Source organism: Crocodylus siamensis, chromosome 11 (genome assembly GCF_052110815.1).
Source record: "Crocodylus siamensis isolate JL-2025a chromosome 11, ASM5211081v1, whole genome shotgun sequence".
In the NCBI taxonomy this organism is placed as follows: domain Eukaryota; kingdom Metazoa; phylum Chordata; order Crocodylia; family Crocodylidae; genus Crocodylus; species Crocodylus siamensis.
The window spans coordinates 37,200,105-37,219,933 of record NC_143405.1 but is presented as its reverse complement, the minus strand read 5'-3'; the positions used below and the strand labels follow the sequence as shown (position 1 = coordinate 37,219,933).

The 19,829-nt window shown below is 43.3% G+C and overlaps 1 protein-coding gene across 1 annotated transcript in view; it reads right to left on the bottom strand.

Annotated features, from left to right (window-relative positions):
• The window catches only part of CFAP92 (cilia and flagella associated protein 92 (putative)), a 132,593-nt gene that overhangs the window by 49,684 nt on the left and 63,080 nt on the right, over window positions 1–19,829 (bottom strand). The window contains exons 7-10 of the mRNA XM_090022235.1: window positions 18,247–18,399; window positions 10,604–10,788; window positions 6,889–7,796; window positions 22–216 (exon numbers count right to left, since the gene is read on the bottom strand). Of these exons, the coding sequence (XP_089878361.1) occupies window positions 22–216; window positions 6,889–7,796; window positions 10,604–10,788; window positions 18,247–18,399 (1,441 nt within the window). The remainder of the gene's footprint in view (window positions 1–21; window positions 217–6,888; window positions 7,797–10,603; window positions 10,789–18,246; window positions 18,400–19,829) is intronic.

Genomic DNA, 19,829 nt, shown 5'->3' with positions numbered 1-19,829 from the left:
TTAATATAGGAATGGTCTAACCTGGACAAGGCTTGGAAACATGCCTGAGGAACCATCTCTCTGATATAAAGAAGAGACTGCTTTGTTATAGAAGAGAGGGGTTTGCAGAGGTGGATATGATATAGAATGGCTTCCAGGTCTGTATACAGGCGCTGATGGAAAGACAGCTGAGAGTTATATAATACTTCCAATCTTCCATCTTCAGTGCTGTGAGGCCTGCAACAGAGAACACATCAGTAATGTTACAAAATCAGTATATGTCTCTTGTTTCAGATAGTGCTGTAGCACGATCCCTAATGAAACCATCTTGTCTTTGTTCTTTTCAAAGGAATTTATGTTAATCTATGTCTCTTAATACAAAGGATTTTTAAAATAATAATTCTGAATGAATTACCAAAAAAGCCCACAAAGACTCTGTTCATGACTTATTTGAAAACTCATTTTTAATTGCAGCAGGTATTGTTCTGCAAGAAATTTTATCCAAGTTCAGTGTTCGATGCTACTGGAGCCTTACTATACCTACAAAAAACATTATATGACTATTTCCACTAGAAATATTAATTGCCAGAGGTAAAAAAGGAGTCCATACTACAGCTTTGCTTTATACAGTCACACTCAGAAAGGACATTTTAACTTAAATAATTTCAGACATTTGAAAAGATCAGGCATGCAAAAAATTAGGAAAGCATTAAAAATGTTTCTGTGCCCTGGTAATAATTAAAAAAAATTAACTCTTATTTTTAATCAGATATCAGAGAGAAAGACACATTGTCTCCTTGCCTTATATGTAGTCGTTACATAAATTAAAGGAGGGCCTATTAGAGAAGATTATAAACAGTGCATTTGCACTGTCTCTCAGAAGTGAATATCCCCATTCATTTCAGTAAAATTTGCATTTTCATTCAGAAAGTAATCTTAATCTCCTAATCTGATTGTAGCAGGTAACAAAGAATCCAAACTTTACCTCCAAACTACAGACGCCCCTAATTTGGAGGGTACCAGATACTTACTGTACCACTCTCCAATTTGCCTCTATGGCTAGGGACAGATATTCAAAAAGCCTGAGCCTGAATTGATTCAATCTTTGCAGGTTAGTCTAACCTGTCTAGGCTGAACTGGGTTATGAGTATATAGACATTCCCTGTGGACTGAGAACATGCAGGCACACGCCTGCAGTGGCTCAGGCTGGAAGTCAGGGGGCACTACAGCAGCCCTCCCTTCCTTCCCTTCAACGGTGCTGAGGCAAAAGGGGTGTGGCCAGGGCCCAGCAAAGTGCTCTGATTACGGAGGGGTTCCCTGCCTCCCTCGGTGCTCAGAAGCAGGGCATGGGTGACTGGTGCTTCTTGAGTCAGGGCAGACGCGTGCCCCCACAACACCAGTCAGCAACCTGGAGGCCAATCCTACTGACCGGGGTGTAGGGGGCAACCCCTGGCGGCTAACCCCACTGACCAGGGAGTTCCCCACACCTTATCTCACTCACCAAAAAGTGACCATGCCGCTTCTAGAAGTCCCACAGCTTGCAGGGGGGGCACTAATGCTCCCACCTGCCCCCCTGCCCACTGCCTAAATGAGGAGTGCAGCTTGACAGGGGGTGCACCGGTGCTCTAAGGGGGTGCAAGTGCACAGCCATGCAACCCTTACATGTCACCACTGCAGCAGAGAGTTGATAAAACAGTGTTTAGCACCCCATCAAGGAAACAAAAGCCTCTCTCATTAGTTCAAGCTCTTCTTAAACAACTTTTTCCAAGGAAGGAACAGGAGGGACATTACCAGCTGACCTGCTGATTAGCTCCAAAAGGCCCTAAACAGACACTGACCTATCTGCCTTTGTCCTGTCTGTCTTACACAGACACCTCTCAGCATTAGCTAGCAACCACATGCTGGCTACAGTCCAAGCTGTGGGACAGGGGAGAGGGGAAATCCCTGCTTGAGCAAGGAGTGGTGGGGTGGGGAAGGGTAAGCCAGGCAGATACTGCTGTGCCTGCCATCTCTGCAGGAGCTCCAGCGAGGGAGCAGAAGGGTGGAGTCAGCCTGCTGTGGAGCAGACAGCCCAGCCCAGGGTTGCAAAGCATCTGGGATGCTGGGGAACTCTGGTTTAAGTTAGACCAGGAAGGGGTCTGGGACAGACATTGCATAAACTGGTTTGACCCAAATCAGTTAAGTCTGATACTACATGAAACCAGGTTTATCTCAAATTGGCTTCAGCCATTTTTCAAACTAGTTTATGTGCACTGAATGTCTGTTCTGTTACAGGTTTAAACCAGTTTCTGATCACTTAAACCAGTTTATGTGTAATGTCTGTCCTTAGTCTTGTGGCAGAACACCTATGGTGTCTGCCACTTCAAGAGCTGGAATAAGCAGCTGGCAGGTGTGGCCCTAGCTCTGGTAAGCAGCCATTTTAAGATTCAGGTCAGCAGGGCTGGAGGAAGCAGTTTACTGCCTGATGCTGTGGAAAGAACAGCTTCTGGTGGAGCGGTTGCTCCTGTAACTACTCTGTGAGACTATGGGGAAGAAGGAGGCCTCTTGGTCCTGGGCAGGACTTGAAACTGCACCCTGCCAGGGAAGAGCAGCCTGGTGGGGCTTGTAGTGGCACAGCTGAGACTGTGTGGTGCAAGACTGCAGAAAGTGAGAGTTGTGGGCCAGGCATGCCCAGAGTGGCACCTGACCCCATAAAAGAGACAGTCACCATCCAGGGTTCTTTATATTATTTTAGATTTATTTTCTTATAATTCTCACCTTTCACTAAACTCAAAAAATCCTAAAATTAATATTCTTCATTACTATACTGGTATCTAATCTTGGCTCCACACTGCAAATATGCTGTGCAGAGAATCTTTGAACCTATGCCGTGTGCATTTGGCAGTGCCTCAAAAGGTGCTGCAAAGTTCACATTACTGCTTATGGGCCTGCAAAAACTGCTACTCTGTTCTGAATTCAGGTACAAAATGCAATAAATTCAAAGGTAAACTTTAAAAGGCTCCTAAGGAAGTTTCAAAACTTTAGCAGAATGAAAAATATCAGTCTAGAATTATTGGCTTAGAATCACGTATTATAAAATATTCTGGATAACGTGAGATTTTGAAGATCTAACTTCTGAAAGTAGGGAAACAGAAAGTAACACACAGTTTAACTCTAAGACCATTACTTTAATGCACAAAAATCATACTCCAATTTCATAAGAAATACTCTCAACATGATGTCCTACATTATAAAGCCATTCATTTGATTGAGATTCCCTACAGAAAGCGTGAAAAATCTATATTTTAGAGGGAGAAAGTTTGACTTAACAGGTATTCTGTTCTCTGTGTAAATTCAAATGAAAAAATTTGCTAAACTTTTTTAAAAGTGTTATTTTTTAAAAATGCTGTTGTCAATACTGATTTGTTTGAAAGCAATTTAGCTGAAAACAATGAAGCAAAAAACTTTAACAAGTCAGTAAGTAGTGATGTGTTCGTTAAAACTGTCACCATTTCACCTGAAATTAGGGTAGAAGACAGGACACGATGGTACCTTCAAGGCTAATTCATTCAGAAAGGTATAAGCTTGTGTAGGCCACAGCCTGACTTCAGACTAACATGGCTAACTACCTTTCTCTCCTTAAAATTAAATTAAGGATTTCAGTGTTCAGAATATAGTATTTCAGGGCTGGAATCTCTCTTTTTGCCTTGTAAAATGTAAAGGGCAGAAAAACAAGATACAGGCATACCTCGGAGACATTGCGGGTTCAGTTCCAGACCACCACAATAAAGCGAATATTGCAATAAAGCGAGTCACACGTATTTTTTGGTTTCCCAGTGCACATAAAAGTTATGTTTACACTATACTGTAGTCTATTAAGTGTGCAATAGCATTATGTCTAAAAAAAACAATGTACATACTATCAAAGATCAAAGTCTTTGATTTCAGATGCCGATGGCAAAAGGTCAGATGGCAAAAGGTCAGAAGCTAACACAACAAACTCTGTAATTGTAATTTATCCCTCTGTATTAACAGTGCTGCATATACACACCCCTGTCTGTGCCTCTTTTCAAATTACTTGAACTCCCATACAAGAGAAAGAAACTGACCTTGACAACTCAGCACGAGAGATATCGGTACCCATGGTGACCAGATAAAAATGAAACTACTTTAGTGAAGTTGTAAAATTAAATAATATATTATGCACGCCATCCTGTGACCAAACAGGACCGGTACCACCCAAGTAAAAATAACCCCGCTTTTTTCTGAAACCTGAGCAAACAAAGAAAGCACAAGTGCCAACTCATTAATTATTTATGTCTAGCATATAGTAATTGGTCACCTTTGGCAAATATAACTTTGAAAGAACTTCCGCCAAAGGCAGAGAACTGTGTATACACTCAAGAGGAACAGATCGTGCACGAATGTTATCTCTCCACCTACATATCTTTCTGGCGTATCCCTGTTTATCTCCCTATCTCTGTCGTAATCTTTCTTATCAAGAGCTCTTGGTAATCTGCAGACTGCAATGGCTTATGTGAATCGCTTGGGATCTGTAACAAGCAACTCTCTTACCCACCCTGTAAATGCTGGGCAACATGATATCTGCATGCTGTAACTGAATAAATCAACTCCTCTGCCTACGCTGCAGCACATCAGTAGCGTAAGTAAAATAAACCTTTTGTATAACCATACGCTGTGTTTAAACCCTCTGATTCCTGCTCATCGTTATCTGTCCGGTTATAAATCCCCCTCTTCGCGCCAAGCCAGTCATGCCGACCCAGGCTTGCAGGTCAAGGGTACACCGGCATTAGGGGCGCAACACATACCTTAATTAAAAAATACTTTATGGTTAAAAAATGCTAACCATCATCTGAGCCTTCAGCGAGTTGTAATCTTTTTGCTGGTGGAGGGTCTTGCCTCGATGTTGATGGCTGCTGACTGATTAGGGTTGCGGTTGCTGAAGGTTGGGGTGGCTGGGGCAATTTCTTAAAATAAGAGAACAGTAAGTTTGCCGCATCGATTGACTCTTCCTTTCACGAAAGATTTCTCTGTAGCATACGATGCTGTTTGATAGCATTTTACCCACAGTAGAACTTCTTTCAATAGTAACATCAAAGATCACTGATCACAGATCACCATAACAAATATAATAATAATGAAAAAGTTTGAAATATTGTGAGAATTACCAAAATGTGACACAGAGACACGAAGTGAGCAAATGCTGTTGGAAAAATGGCGCCAATAGACTTGCTCGACACAGGGTTGCCACAAACCTTCAATTTGTAAAAAACACAATATCTGCGAAGCGCAATAAAGCGAAGCGCAATAAAACGAGGTATGCCTGTATTTGAAACAAGGTGCTGGAAAATGTAGTATTTTCTTTCTGGTATGGAATGGTCTTCTGCAAATACATATAGCAACCTGACAAGCCTTTGGGAAAGAATAAAACACAGTATTTTCACATGCAAGACTTCCACTGAAAATATTTTTTGTTCTTCATAACTGTTTATAGGAATTTAAAAAGGCTTAAATGGTAAAGGTATCCAGGTTGTAGCTATATTGGTCTAGAGGAAAAAGCAATTAGGGCTTGTGGACAGAGGTGATATCCTTTATAAGACCAAGATTTTTGCAAAATATTTCTTTTAATTGTAAGATTTCGCACACAATCACCCTTCATCAGGCATCAGAGAAAAACTGTAAAAGTACTCCTGAGTAGAAATGAAAGTTCGTATTTCATAGGATTTCACAGAGGAGCCAATAGATGGAAAAACCCTCTGGGCAGCAGTTCTTAGCTGGTATGGAGTCTCAGCTCTTCTGTGAGGCTGTGATGATGCAAACAACCTTAGACGTGAACCTAAAACTAGTTTTCAAAGGTGATTCAGCACTTTTGGTACCTAATGGCATTTCTCTGCTGCCAACTGCAGTGTGACAGCACAAAATACTGTCACAGTAGAAGCCAGAGTAAGCCAGCCTGTGCAGAACTTTGTTTAAAGCATTTGCGGATCTCCGCAACTACCATGTAACATAGAACCTGAATCCTAGTGATTTTTCAAATTGGACATGGTTTCCAAACACATACAGACCTTTGAATATTTTCACCTCTTGTCAAAAGGACTTTGCAGAACACATCAGCTCCAGATGAGTTGTTCAAGAAAAAAAACTTTCAACTGTTTGAAATCGGATACAATACTTCTTTTTGCCTACACTTCCAGTTAAAACAATTATGTCATAAAAACAATGACCTAAAAGAGACAGTCATCATCCAGGGTTCTTTATATCATTTTAGATATCTTTTCTTATAATTCTTACCTTTCACTAAACTCAGGGAAGCCTAAAATTAATATTCTTCATTGCTATATATCTTGTCTTTCCTCTGTTACGTTTGTACAATGACTTGCTAATATAGATTTAATTAGGGGAAAATGATGATTGTTAATTCATTTAATGTGTCTACAAACATCATGAATGAAACAGAAACCTAACAACATGGTTGAGATGTGGAAAATGTAGCCTCATGCCCTAATGAGGTGATGTCCCAATCAATCTTCGTATGTAAAACCTATAACCTGACCCTTGAAGCTCAGGTGGAGTCTACAAGAAGGAAAGTGCAAAGACTGGAAAAATGTAAAGTTTAGGAAACTCTGATTATTATTAGAATGATTTTACTGAATAAAATAGCATGTTCTGTCCACAATATATAGTAACTTAACAAATACATTTATAACATTCTTGCCATTGTCCCCTACTAAAAATTGAGGATTATCAGATATCAGTCTTTAGTGCTTAAACCACTTGTGTAAATCCACTGAAAGTAACAAGGGAGAATTATCAAACTGTATTTGCAGAAAAAAAATCAGCATGATTTCATTTAAAAAATCATACATGTATAGAGATAAATTGCTACTGAAAAGCACTGAACTATCTTACCTGTTTAACTGCTGATCCCAGAGACTCTTGATTGCTTTGTCCTTTAACCCTTCCAAGACTAAAAGGTGAATTTTTCCATCCAAGATATGAAAACCAGTTATGATATCCAGCTCAGAAATTTCCTTCAGTTTGGTTTTTAGTCTGAATGTAGCAAGAGCTTTTTGAGCTATTTGTAGTGGAAAACAATCCAGCTGGAGAGCTTTAGCATTGATTCCTGTAATCTCTTGCAGCAAATCATGTAAGAAAGATGCATTTTTGTAGTCAAAAATGTAGATTATACAACCATATGGGCAATCTGCAACCTTAGAATCTACAGTTCCTGCCTGAGGACCTAGCGGCACAGCTATTTCAACTCTTACTTTCAGGAGTGAGTCAAATTCCAAGTAATGTCCCACCGGCAATGGAGAAGCCTGAAGGCCATTCACTGGTTGTGATACTCCTGCCATTTTCTCATTCTTGTTATCCTTCTGGTAAATAGTGGGATCTGGAATTGAGCAGCTATGAATAGGCACACTGATATTCAAATACTTTTCACCTAACAGTAGGTCATTTAAACTGACTTTAGCTACTCCGTAGGAATCCCACAACTTGTTCTTGTCTGTAAACGGATTCTGGACTGAGTGTTTGTAAGTGAGGAATCCTATATTACTCAGCCTTGTATCATCTTGCTCTTCTCCAAATAAGGAGGATTTTTTAGGATCTTCCACAGTTTTTTGGTCCCGGTCATGAACTTCAATCTCCATAGGAGGCCCTCTAAGATACTCATACAGTTTTGCAGGTTTGATTGTCCCTGTCAGAACCACATTAACATCTTTAAAATAGACATGGGTTCCGTGCATCTGTCCCTGAGTTTGATGAGGAGGAAGGTCATGAAATCTGTATCTGCAGTATGTAGGAACACATGACTCCTATAAACAAATCAAGTAAGGAAAAAGGTGCTATATCAGTCCTGCTAACATTTTTCTTAGCCTCACTCTGTCATAAGCCTTCCAAAAGAATGGGACTGAAACCAATCCCTTTACAAGCTATCAAGGAACCGCTTTTTCCAGAGGCAGTTACACAAGCAGGAATGAGAGGAAATGATGTTACAACACGCACTCACTACCAAAAGCCAAATACTGGGAATGGACAAATGTACATATGTAGCAATTTCAAGGGCACAGACACAAGTGCATCTCCTTGCTGTAACTAATAACGCTTTGCAGGAAGTATTCTAAGCTACAATGTTCCCCCAGACCAAACAGAAGTTAACTGTTGGGTCCAGGGAGGAGGGAATCTATCTGCTGGTTGGGAGCCTGTAGCCAGTTTTCATTAGCAATGGCCCCTTCTCCCTCTCAGCTGGTCTCTGTTTTCAGAATGGGAGGGAGGAAAGGGAGCAGAGTGAGCTCATTTTAGAGGTTCCCCAGCTGGCACTGGAGGAAGGGGTGGGTGAATTGAACCCTGCCCCTGACCTTGGAGGGGAGGCTCCAATACACTTGCCTCACCCTTCAGCAGGGGCTGAAAAAACTCCAGGACGAAGTCCCTCCATTCCCTTTCCCCCCCTCCCATTCTGAAACCGCAGCAGGCTGGCAGGCAGTGCAGGCAGAAGTTACAGAAAACTCTCTGTTTTGAAACATTTTTATTTGAACCCTCATGCAATGAGGGTTCAGGTTTTCACACAATCAGCCATTTTTTAAGCAGTCTGCAGCTGTACACTTATGTTTGGTCATGGCTAGAGACCACTTTATGTGGCCAGATTGGGCAAAATTGTCACTTCTGTCTGTGCCCCAGAAGAGGAGGGAGAACTGCTGCTCAGGAGTAAGCCGCAACTGTTCTGCTGTAATTGTTATATCTGTATATACCTGAAAGGAAACAAGCAAGCTGCATACCCTCCCCAAACTTTGATACTGGATGAAGCAGGTTTGAAGTTTTGCAACACTTGTATCACAACAGGTTCATGCAGGTGAAACAAGTACAGTGTTGCACACTCCACTGTTGCACACTCCAGAGCAGCAGCCCCCTGTACTCTTTTGAAGCCCACAAGTGCATGTTTGTTCATAACATCTTTACTAACAGGAAAACCTAGGGAAGTTTACTTCTCTAGTTCCTTTATGAGGCAAACAAACCACGGAACAAGGTGTGTCAGCAGGAAGTGGCTTGCAGAAAGAACCATGAAAGATCCAGAATTGCAACAAGTGAGCCCAAAATGAATACCGGAGCAGGTAGGGTATCTGACAATTCCATGGCTCCAGAAAGAAATCTGAAGTCTGAAGTACAACCTAACCTCATCAGCTGTGAATCATGTTCCATAGCAGTATGCTTTCCTAGTGCAAAAGAAGCCCAGACTTGCACTTTGTATAGCATTTTTGTACAGCTTTGTGTGTGTTCAACTACACTATCAAAGGGCATCTGAAACCCAGGATGGATACCTACAGATGCAAATTAGAAAAAAAAATTCTCCATAGGACCAGGAAAGGCAAGGAATTCTGCAAACTTTTCCACATCACCTTTTCAATGGATCTCATAGCTGTTCTGAGAACAGCATTCTTTTGCTGTTCTACTGGCACTTTTCACCATTATTGATTTACACACAGTGGTGGTTTGTGCAAAATAAAACTTGTTGGCAGAGGACAAACTGATCCCACCATACCTATGCTCGAGCCATTTTGTCACCTTTTACTCCATACACATGTTGTATGGGAGAAAAAGAGGAAGACAGGATGGAAAACACTGTGCTACCTAGAACCTATTAGAAGCCATTTTACATATTTTACTTCCATTTTGCTTATGTTGCACAGTTCCTACTACTATTTTTTCCTGTTGTTTTCCAAAAATCCTTAGCTAATTTGTCCAAATTGATGAATGAATGAATGGTATTTTGAAATTCTACTGCAGAGTTACACTTTTCTTCATAAAGTCTTCTGATGTAATATTGACATTCTCAGACTAATGGTTTCAAAAATGGGTACTGATTTGGGGTCCCAAATTTACACAGCTAGGACCTGATCATCCTTCTGGAAGAAGTGCTTGAGCCCTCAGCATTCCAAATGAAGTCAATGGCAGCTGTGGTGCTGATCATTTCTGAAACATCAGACTTAGAAGGCTCAAGAAGGGCACCCAGAATTAGAGACCACTGTTAAAATTGTGCTTGTTTATATCTCAAGTAAACTGAGCGCATACTTTTTATTTTATTTTTATTGGTGAGGCTAAAGTCTCACCTTACAGACAGACTTTGGATATTTATTTTTCTTAGCCCTGTTAAGATGTAACACCCAGAGTTTCTTTCATTAAATAATATTTTCAACACAGGAAATGTCAACGAATTTCATAAATTATTTTTAACATAGTTAAATTAAAATAAAAATCAAAAAGCAAATCTGTAAACTGTTTTAAACTACCTGGTACTATGAATTCAGCAGTTCATATAAAGAATTATATGGGAAAAACCACATTTAGGAATCAAAGCTCAATTACTGAAGATACAGCCTATAACTCCTGGCCCAGGTAAGGTACATTGTTTTGTTGCTAGAGGGCACACAATGCAGTGAAAAGCAATAATCTGGCCAGACCTTCTTTTCAGAAAGACTAACACTTTATGCACACATTTTGAAATGTAATTGAAGCAGGCCCTAGCAAATAAGGAATAATTATTGCTCTAAACTGTTGTTTTAAAATAAAATCACTGAGGGTTATTTGTGAAGTGGAATCCTACAGAAAGAGTAACGGTGTGCATTACCTGCAGCTGTTCAATTGGCACAGGAGTTGTTGGGAGGTATGTAGCAGAAAGAATCCTTATAATCAGTGGATTCAGTTCACATCTCTGTCTCTCTGACATGAGAGGCGTTTCCACTGTGAAAGTCAAATAAGCATCTAAAACTTTAGGGGATTTTTCTTTCAGGCGACTGGTCACTGACTTTTCTCCTATGGGAAAAAAATTAAGTATTACATGCTATAAAAGTAGTTGCATCAAAGAAACACTATGCTTAATACCTTGGCTTCAGTTAGTGAAAGACAGACACTGAAACAAATTTTAAAATGAAATTTTAAAAGTCACTCTTGGGGGTCATGTGATGTCACTAGGGAAGAAGGCAGGTTTAAAGTCAGAACTCCAGCAGGGAATCTGGCAGAATTCAAAGGCATCACCTCTCCCTAACACATTTCAAACTCCAGAAACATTTTCCTCTAAATGTTAGAGGACAGCCACACAGAAAGAAGCAGGCTAATATGAGAAGCTATCTTCTCCAAAGAAATTTGCAAGAAGAAGAAACTGTGAAGTAGCACATAAACCCTGAAGAATAAAACATGGCCCCAGGCGGCCAGGGGTGCCTCACCTTAGCAGTCATGGCAATGTCGCTGATGCAGGGCTCCTAGTGGCAGTGGCAGCACCAAGTCAGTCTGGCAAATCTGCCAGCCCTGTGCCCTGCAGTAATCGGGGGGAGGGCGGGAGACATGTGCCCCACCATTGCCCCCTGGTGCATTGGGAATATGGGATATCCCCAGCTCACTGCCTCCTCCCTTACCCTGTCAGAGCTGAGGCAGGGCTCTGCCCTGGGGTGCCGTGATGCCCCCATCTTGGTGCCCTGGACAGTTGCTCTCACTGCCCACCCCCCAGTTGGGCTGGTAATGGCAGGGCAGGGGGGGCGGGGTCACCCTGGCAGGCCTGGGGGGAACGGTGACTTGGGAGTGAGGGACATACCAGGGATGCTCAGTACCACAAACCAGGGGGCAGACAGACACAGCTGGAGCCATGTCCTGGTTAGCAAAGGGGACAGGGGAAGCTCTGATTTAACATGATAAAACGTAAATCAAATTCCAAAATATATGGGTATGTATAATTTATTTTATTGTAATGACTGAAACACCAGTAGGCTATCAAATTGCTTTGAAATTGTGAATAAAATTGTAAATAATCAGACTTTTTTTTATTTTTTAAGAGAGAAAACCAGAATCCAGGTTATTCAGGCAATGGAGGGAATCAGTTAGCTTAATGACTCATTGTTCTTCACCCCAGAGATGTTAATAATCATCTCCTTTTTAATGATCCTGATATTCCAAGCTAAATTTTCTTAGGTTAATTCTGCTGCCTGCTAGCTACTTCTGGTCCCTTTTCTCTTATTTCAGAGCCCTGGAGACTCTTTAGCTCTTTCCAAAGTCATAGGTCCACCTATAGAGGCCAGTCTGCACCAGCAGCTAGGGAGGATGAGTCAGCTAAAGATTAGTCTGTCCTTGCTTTATATAACCATAACTCTGGAAACACCTTTTCTTCTTCATTCTGCCTTTCAATAACAAGTTGTGTATTACATTCCAGGGACTGTTGTATGTAAGAGAATGTGGTAATGCATTACTTCAACAAAAACAACAGATTATGAAAAGACGTCTGCTCTTAAATTAGGTGGATCCAAACTACAGATTTTCCAAGCTGTTTTGTACTCCACTCAAAAGAAAAGACAAAAACTGAACGAGATTACAATCTGTCTCAGAGACATAAAAATAGAATTCCGATGGAGCTACCCTTTTAAGCTTCTGTTTACCCAGGAAGGACAACAGCACACCATAAAAGATAAGAAAGAAGGAGTTAGAGGATTCAGCAGATTAAAACTTATAAAAGGCCACTGTGAAAAAATAAGCAGTTCCTGACACAGAGGCTGAATCACAAAGCAGAAACATGGAACGGCAAATTGTGAACAAAAAAGAAAGGATGCCTTGAAGAATAAAGACAAGAAATCTGAAACACAGAATTTTATATCTAATGATTTACAAGAGGACCTATATGAAAACTAATAATTGTAATGGACTTTCTAAATACAAGTAAATCTTGCAGACATTTGAAACATTATCTGAAGTAATTTGGGTAGAGAAACATATCTGAGTTTGAAATGTCAGAGGGAGAGAACCTAATTAGAAATAGACAAAAGTTAAAAATAGATTTAAAATGCTTTCATAAAGAATAGTGTTCCTGATTTCCAAATCATTATTTAATAATACTTTATCAGCAAACAAGGTGGAACTGTCTGGTCAGACCACAGACTGCAGGACTGACCACAGTCTGAGCACAGTTATTAGCAGGGATCAGGGTTTTCGGTTTGCCTCGGAAAAAAACCTGGAAAAACATGGATTTTCTCATTTTAAGGAGAAAAATGCAGATTTTCTCCTTTAAAGAATAAAAATGTAGGAAATGACAGGTTTCCCCTTGCAGGCTGGCAGAGTTACAGCCTGCGAAGGACTGGGGGAAGTGGGAGGAAGATGATCAGGCAGGGGACGCCACATCTATGTGCAAGTGCACACATGCACATGGCAACCAGACAGTGTGGAGAGTAGCTCCCACAGGTAAGTTGGGACGGTGGGGGGTTGAGGCCCCATAGGGAGGGAGAAATGGAGGGAGTAGAGCAGGGCTGGGGGTGCTGCCCAGTCGGGGTGGTATGTGGGGCCTGGGGCTTGGAGCCTAGGACTGGGGTGGGAATGTGTGCTTGAAGGGCCTGAGCAGGGAACAAGATGGAGTCATGGGTAGCTTGTCTGGGCGGATAGTGGGGAAGGCTGACTTTCTGCTACTGTGCACACTCCTGGGGAGACAAGGGGGTGCATGTGCCCCCAACATTTGTGCATTTGGTGGGGGAAGATGCGGGCTGCCATCTGCAGGATTGGGGCTCCCCACCCTGCTGTCTTCTGTCTGGGAGCTCTGTGGCCCAGAGGGCGAGACCCAGTGTGACAGGTCAGAGTTGGGCAGGGAGGTTTGGTGTCACTGTGGGGAGCCCCCCTGCCTGCCCAGCAGCAGCAGGTGTAGTGGCACAGAGTTGTCCCCACTATTGCTGCTGGGTGGGCAGGAAGCACCTTGCCATGGCAGCATGGGGCTTCCAGTAGCAGCCCTGAACCTCCCCACCCTGCTGTGCCCTGCTGCACCAGGTCCCGTCTGCTGGGCCATGGAGGCCCCCGGGGGGGGGGCGGGGGGGGGCAGCAGAGCAGGGAGACGCAAGCCTACAGCTGCTAGTCTTCATCCACTTAACTTGGTTGAGAATGTGGAAGTGAAAAGAAAATTGAGTGACGGTGACCATGAACTAATACAGTTCAAGATCCTAGGGACAGGAAGGAAAGAGAGAAGCAAAATAAGGACACTGCACCTTAGAAAAGCAGACTTCAACTAACTCAGGGAACTGGTGGACAGGATACCTTGAGAGGCAAGTCTGAAGGGAAATGAAGACCAGGAGAGCTGGCTGTATTTCAAGGAGATCATCTTAAGGGCACGGGAGTAAGCTATCTTAATGCAATGGAAGATTGGGGAGTGCAACTGGAGGCTAGGCTGTCTAGACAACAATCTCTTCAATGAGCTGAAACTCCAAAAGTTGTCCTTCAAAAAGTGGAAACTTGGTCATAGAACTAGGGAAGAGTATAAGAATATTGTGCACACATGCAGGGAGAAAGTTAGGAAGGTCAAAGCACAGTTTGAGATGCAAGTGGTAAGGGACATAAAAGGCAAGTATGTCAAGAGGTGGAAGACAAAAGAAACCATAGATCCTTATGGAATATGGGAGGCAATCTAGTTATGAATAATACAACAAGGCTGAAGTACTTAGTACCTTTCTTACTTCAATCTTCACAGATCAGGGCAGCTACCAAATGACGAGAGCAGTGGGCTTAAAAAGTAGGGAAGGATCTTAGAGTAGCAGAGGAATAGGTTGGGATTACTTCAAGAAGCCAGCTGCTTTCAAGTCATCAGGGTTGGATGGGATGCACCCTGAGGGAATTGGTATACATAATTTCAGATCCATTGGCTATCCTCTTTGAGAAGTCACAGAGGTCCAGGTGACATCCCAGATTATTGGAGAAGGGACTTTTTAAGAAAAGGAGGAAGGAGGACCCAAACATTTACAGCCCAGTCAGCTTGACCAGAATAACTGCATGCATAAATATACACTAGGAGATGACTGGGTAGGCTGCAGTACTGCGGAGTAGGACCCGGGGGTTACAGTAGACCCTAAATATGAATAAACAGTGTGCTCTCATTGCAAAATAAGCCAACAATACAGGGTTGTACTAACAGCAGTGTCACTTGAAAATCAAGGAAAGTACTTCTTTCACTCTATTCAGCACTAATGGAGCCTCATTTGGAGTACTGTCTCCAGTTTTGGGCCACATACTTCAAAAAGAATGTGGCCAATTGGGAAAGACGCCAGCACAGGGTAACAAAAATGATCAGGGCCCTCAGAGGCAAGATTTAAGAGGAAAGACTGAAAGAACTAGAGTTATTTATGTTGCACCTTGTAACCGGTGTACCCTTGACCTGCGAGCCTGGGTCAGCACGACCGGCTTGGCGCAGAAGGGATAGATGACCGGACAGGTGGGGAGTAGCGGCAAATAGGAGTCAGGCGGCTTGAAGTGTTTTGGTTGTATGAAAGATTTATTGTACTTACGCTACCGATGGTCGCAACGTAGGCAGGATAGCTGACTTGTTCAGTTACAGTGCATAAAACAGAACGGTCTAAAGGGGTCTGTTGGTTCACGGGGTTCCTGAGCCGAGCCCTTGCTTTCTAACCCAGAGGCTAGGTGTGGCTGCCTCCCAGTCCCAGAACTGGTCAACAGCTCATGCACAGGGAAAAACTATAATGCACTTTCGATCAGTAAACTTCCGAGAGCTCTTTGACGAGAAGGACAGATGAACCGGTGAGAAACGAATATGCCAAAATGAAGGTCGGTGGCGGGGAGATGTCTACAGGTGGCCAGTCTGCTGCCTGTGTCTCCTTGGTGTGCTTGGAGTTCTCCGCTTAATGGCGGGAATCTGCTCTTAGTTATAGTCAGCAGTGACCAATCACTTCATGCCAATTGTGAATATTTACTGACCGCCAATTACGTTCTTACACATTGACCTAGATACATTATTCATCTAGCTGCCCTCAGCGGGTTCAAAAGGTCAACCTTATGATTGGCACCTGCAATACTTATCATTGCAGACAACAAGCTCCTTAAGTGTGGAGAACAAACTTTTAACAAACTCCAACTGCAATGCTTCTTTTAGCAAAGAAATAAAGGCCATTAATACTGAGGGATCTTTATGGTCTGCAATCCTACCAGATTATAATGGTCTTTTGGTTTGCTGGCATCAGCACTCTAACCGACAGGTAAAACTCAGACATGGCAGCAATTCCTAGGCAGCAAATACCTAGGCAGCAATTCACAGGACAGGACTAGGAACCCTAACATAGTTCCTGCAGCCAGGAAAATTCATGTTAGAGATTAGGAAGAATTTCCTAACTATGAGGGTGTCAGACTGTCATGTTGAACCTAGGACTTCAATTTCATAGTTTCATAGTTAGTAGGGTCGGAAGGGACATGAGCAGATCATCAAGTCCAACCCCCTGCCATGGCAGGAAAGAGTACTGGGGTCAAACGACCCCAGCAAGGTGTTTGTCTAGCCTCCTCTTAAAGACCCTCAGGGTAGGAGCCAGCACCACTTCTCTTAGAAGTTGGTTCCAGATCCTAGCCACCCTGACCGTGAAGTAGTGCCTCCTGATGTCTAGTCTGAATTTACCCTCTGCCAGCTTGTGACCGTTATTCCTGGCCACTCCTGGCGGTGCTCAGGGGAACAGGGACTCCCCCAGTGCTTGCTGGTCCCCTCTGACTAGTTTGTAACAGGCCACCAGATCCCCCCTCAGCCTTCTCTTAGGAGGCTGAACAGGTTCAGGTCCCGTAGCCTCTCCTTGTAGGGCCTGCCCTGCTGCCCCCGATCATGTGAGTAAATTTGGCTGGCACAATCACTCATCCACAATCACCCATTACTACCATGAAGTAAAGCATTGGGGTGAACACAGATGGCCAGAAACCATCAGCTGGGCCTAGCTTCATGCCCACTCCCTACTACTGGAATGGCCAGCCAGACTGAGCTGACCCCTTCCCCCTTCCAATATAAACCCCTGACTCGGAAAAGGAAGCATCTGAGTAACAAGGTTCAACTCTGTGCTCAAACTGTTGCACCCTTGGCTTATGCTGCTACTAGTTTCCTGACACTCTCCAGATACCTGACCTGGCTAGCCTCCTGACCCTGTGCTCTGCCTGACCCTCTAGATCTTTGACTTGGTTCCCTGGACAGAATTTCTGGCTTCTGGATTCCCTACACTCTGACTCAGCATGCTCCCCATGGACCTCAGTTGCTTCTCCTGGGCCTGAGGTATCCCCCATACATAGAGGTAACCCCCATGACCTGGCATAACAGAGGGTGGTCAAATATTGGAACAGGTTACTTACAGGAGTTGTAGAATCTCTATCCTTGGAAGTTTTCAAGAGCAGATCAGACAGACATCTGGATGGGGTGCTTTGTCAGGAATGATTCTGCCTCGAGCAGGGGGCTGGACCAGATGTCTTTGGAAGATCCCTTCCAGCCCTACTTTTCTATGGTCCTGTATTTGCCTCATGATATGTACCCTCAGATATACACACCCCATAACAAGAAAAAAGATACAGAGATATATACACAGATGTCTTCCAAGAGTAAAGATTAAGTCCCTAAAAGAGCTTTGGATGGTTTCTGTGTAAGGGCCACTCCTGCGAAGATTTAACTCTTATGCACTGTGTAGTCTCATTGAAGTCAAAGTATATGCTCCTGTGTATAGAATATTACAGGTGAGTTGGTAGTATTTTTAGGCTGCTATCAACATTCACTTCATTCTTTCCTCTATTCCCATCTCTACCTCTTTCTTCCCATCAGGCTTTCCCTTGAGCTTAGTATGGTGCCTGGATAGTATAAAGCAAAGACTATTTATTTACAGCTGTCCTACAAAACAATGAAGGGAAATTAGAGCAGCATACCTAATGGCCAGGGTAACAACAACAGTTCATGCTAATTTGGGACTTTAACCTTAATCCTAGCTAGTATTTCCAGGGTACTGTAGAGCAGACATCCAGCAAACTGAAGGTATCCTTGTTTGAGTACTTGTAGCAATTGAACTGTGCCGGCATGGAGCTCAGTGCAAGCTAAATCATGTTACTGTTGCTAGATTACTATCTCAAACTATCTTACAACTAGCTTTGCTAGCTTGACTACACTGTGCTGAACTGTGAATATATACTTTTCAGAAGTTAACCAGTTTTCCTCTGACAAATACTCCACTCCAAGAACATACCAAAAAAAAGAAGATACACTGAAGTCTATCTTCACACTATCAAATTTACAGGAGTCATGTAAATGTCTAATGTCCCTCAAAGCATGCAGAGCTATGTGCAAGTCTTCTTTGGTTCAAGTCTAAACCTCAGATAAACCTTTTAACCATTTTACTTCTCACCTGCTGGAACACAACACTCCTTGAGTATCAATTAAAAGTAACTTCCATGATCACTTCTAGCATGTGTTTGGGAGACAACCACGTACCTTTGTCCATTGGCAATGAACAATACCTGAGAGGAGAGGCATGAGATCCAGCTGCAAAGTTGCAATACCATTCTTCTTTGCCAGTGCTGCCACCAGGGTCTCAGCATTGGACAGTCTAGGATGGCTCTGCTTTTTCTCTTTGTTGGAACCATAAGGTCGTCTAGGAGTAGAACTTCTACCTGTTAGGAAGGGCACGGAAACTCCTTTAACCCTAAGCATTGGAACAAGTTGAAAACTTGCTGCCTTACATAGCATGTCAGTTTTCTTGGCCCTCTCCAAGCAGTCTCCCTGGAAGCAAAAGTAACTGTCAGGCTTTGACAAGAACGAATAGCTTACGACTGCATACGAGGGCTACTCGCATGATCAGGGGGCAGCAGGGCAGGCTCTACAAGGAGGGGCTACGGGACCTGAACCTGTTTAGCCTCCACAAGAGAAGGCTGAGGCTTGTAGCCTGTTACAAACTAGTCAGGGGGGATCAGCAGGCACTGAGGAAGTCCCTGTTCCCCTGAGCACTACCAGGAGTGACTAGGAATAAAGGTCACAAGCTGGCAGAGGGTAGATTTAGGCTAGGCATCAGGAGGCGCTACTTCACGGTCAGGGAGGTTAGGATCTGGAACCAACCTCCAAGAGAAGTGGTGCAGGCTCCTACCCTGAGGGTCTTTAAGAGGAGGTTAGATGAACATCTTGCTGGGGTCATTTGACGCCAGTAATCTTTCCTGCCATGGCAGGGGGTCGGATTAGATGATCTACTCAGGTCCCTTCCGACCCTAGAAACTATGAAATTATGAAACTGTGACTGTGAAGTACTGGGGAGCTGAGAAGATGGTGAAGCAGGTCTCATTAAAAATCTCTGCGATTTGCACCTCCTTACATATTGCCAGTGGCTATGTCTTTTCACTCAATGAGTCTCAGCACTGCTCCCAGTCACTCAGTTTCGCCCCTTGCCCAGCCTTTAGTTACAGTTTCACCGGGCCCCTTGTCTTACACTTCTCCTCTCTCCCGGCTCTGATTCTTATTTCATCCAAATTTCAGTTAGAAAGCCCTTTCCACCTGCTGCCTGTGCACTAGTAGAGGGATCACTGAAACCATGGACAGCTGTTTCTGCCAGAAAAAAAATTCCTTTTTTCCTGCCAAAAAGGGCCTGAAAACCCACCCTTCCACAAAAAAATGCTAGCACATCCCACTTGCAACTTCTTTGGAGAGAGTTTTTTTCTAGTCTCTAGGATTCCCCCTATCACACAGTCCTGTGCTCTTCCTCCTCCCCACCAAGGAGGCAGGAGGGAGGGACAGCACTGTCTCCCATCAAGCTGGCAGGAAGCCCCACAGGGACCCTTCTGCCAGCTGCTTGGACAGCATTCAGACTCTTCAAACCCCAGCATGACTCCCACCCTTTGAACAGCACTGAGGCTGTGTACCCAGTTCCCTGATACTGAAAGGGCAGAATAGCTTCTCAATGCTGATTGAACAATGCTGGAGCTGCTCAAGATGGTTCAAGTCATAAAAGAATGCCTCCATCCCTTGCACAGTCTTGGGTCTTCCTAGGACCATGCCATGGTGGGAGGGGAGGGACATGGACACGACACCTCCCACAGCTTGAACTGTCCCAGAG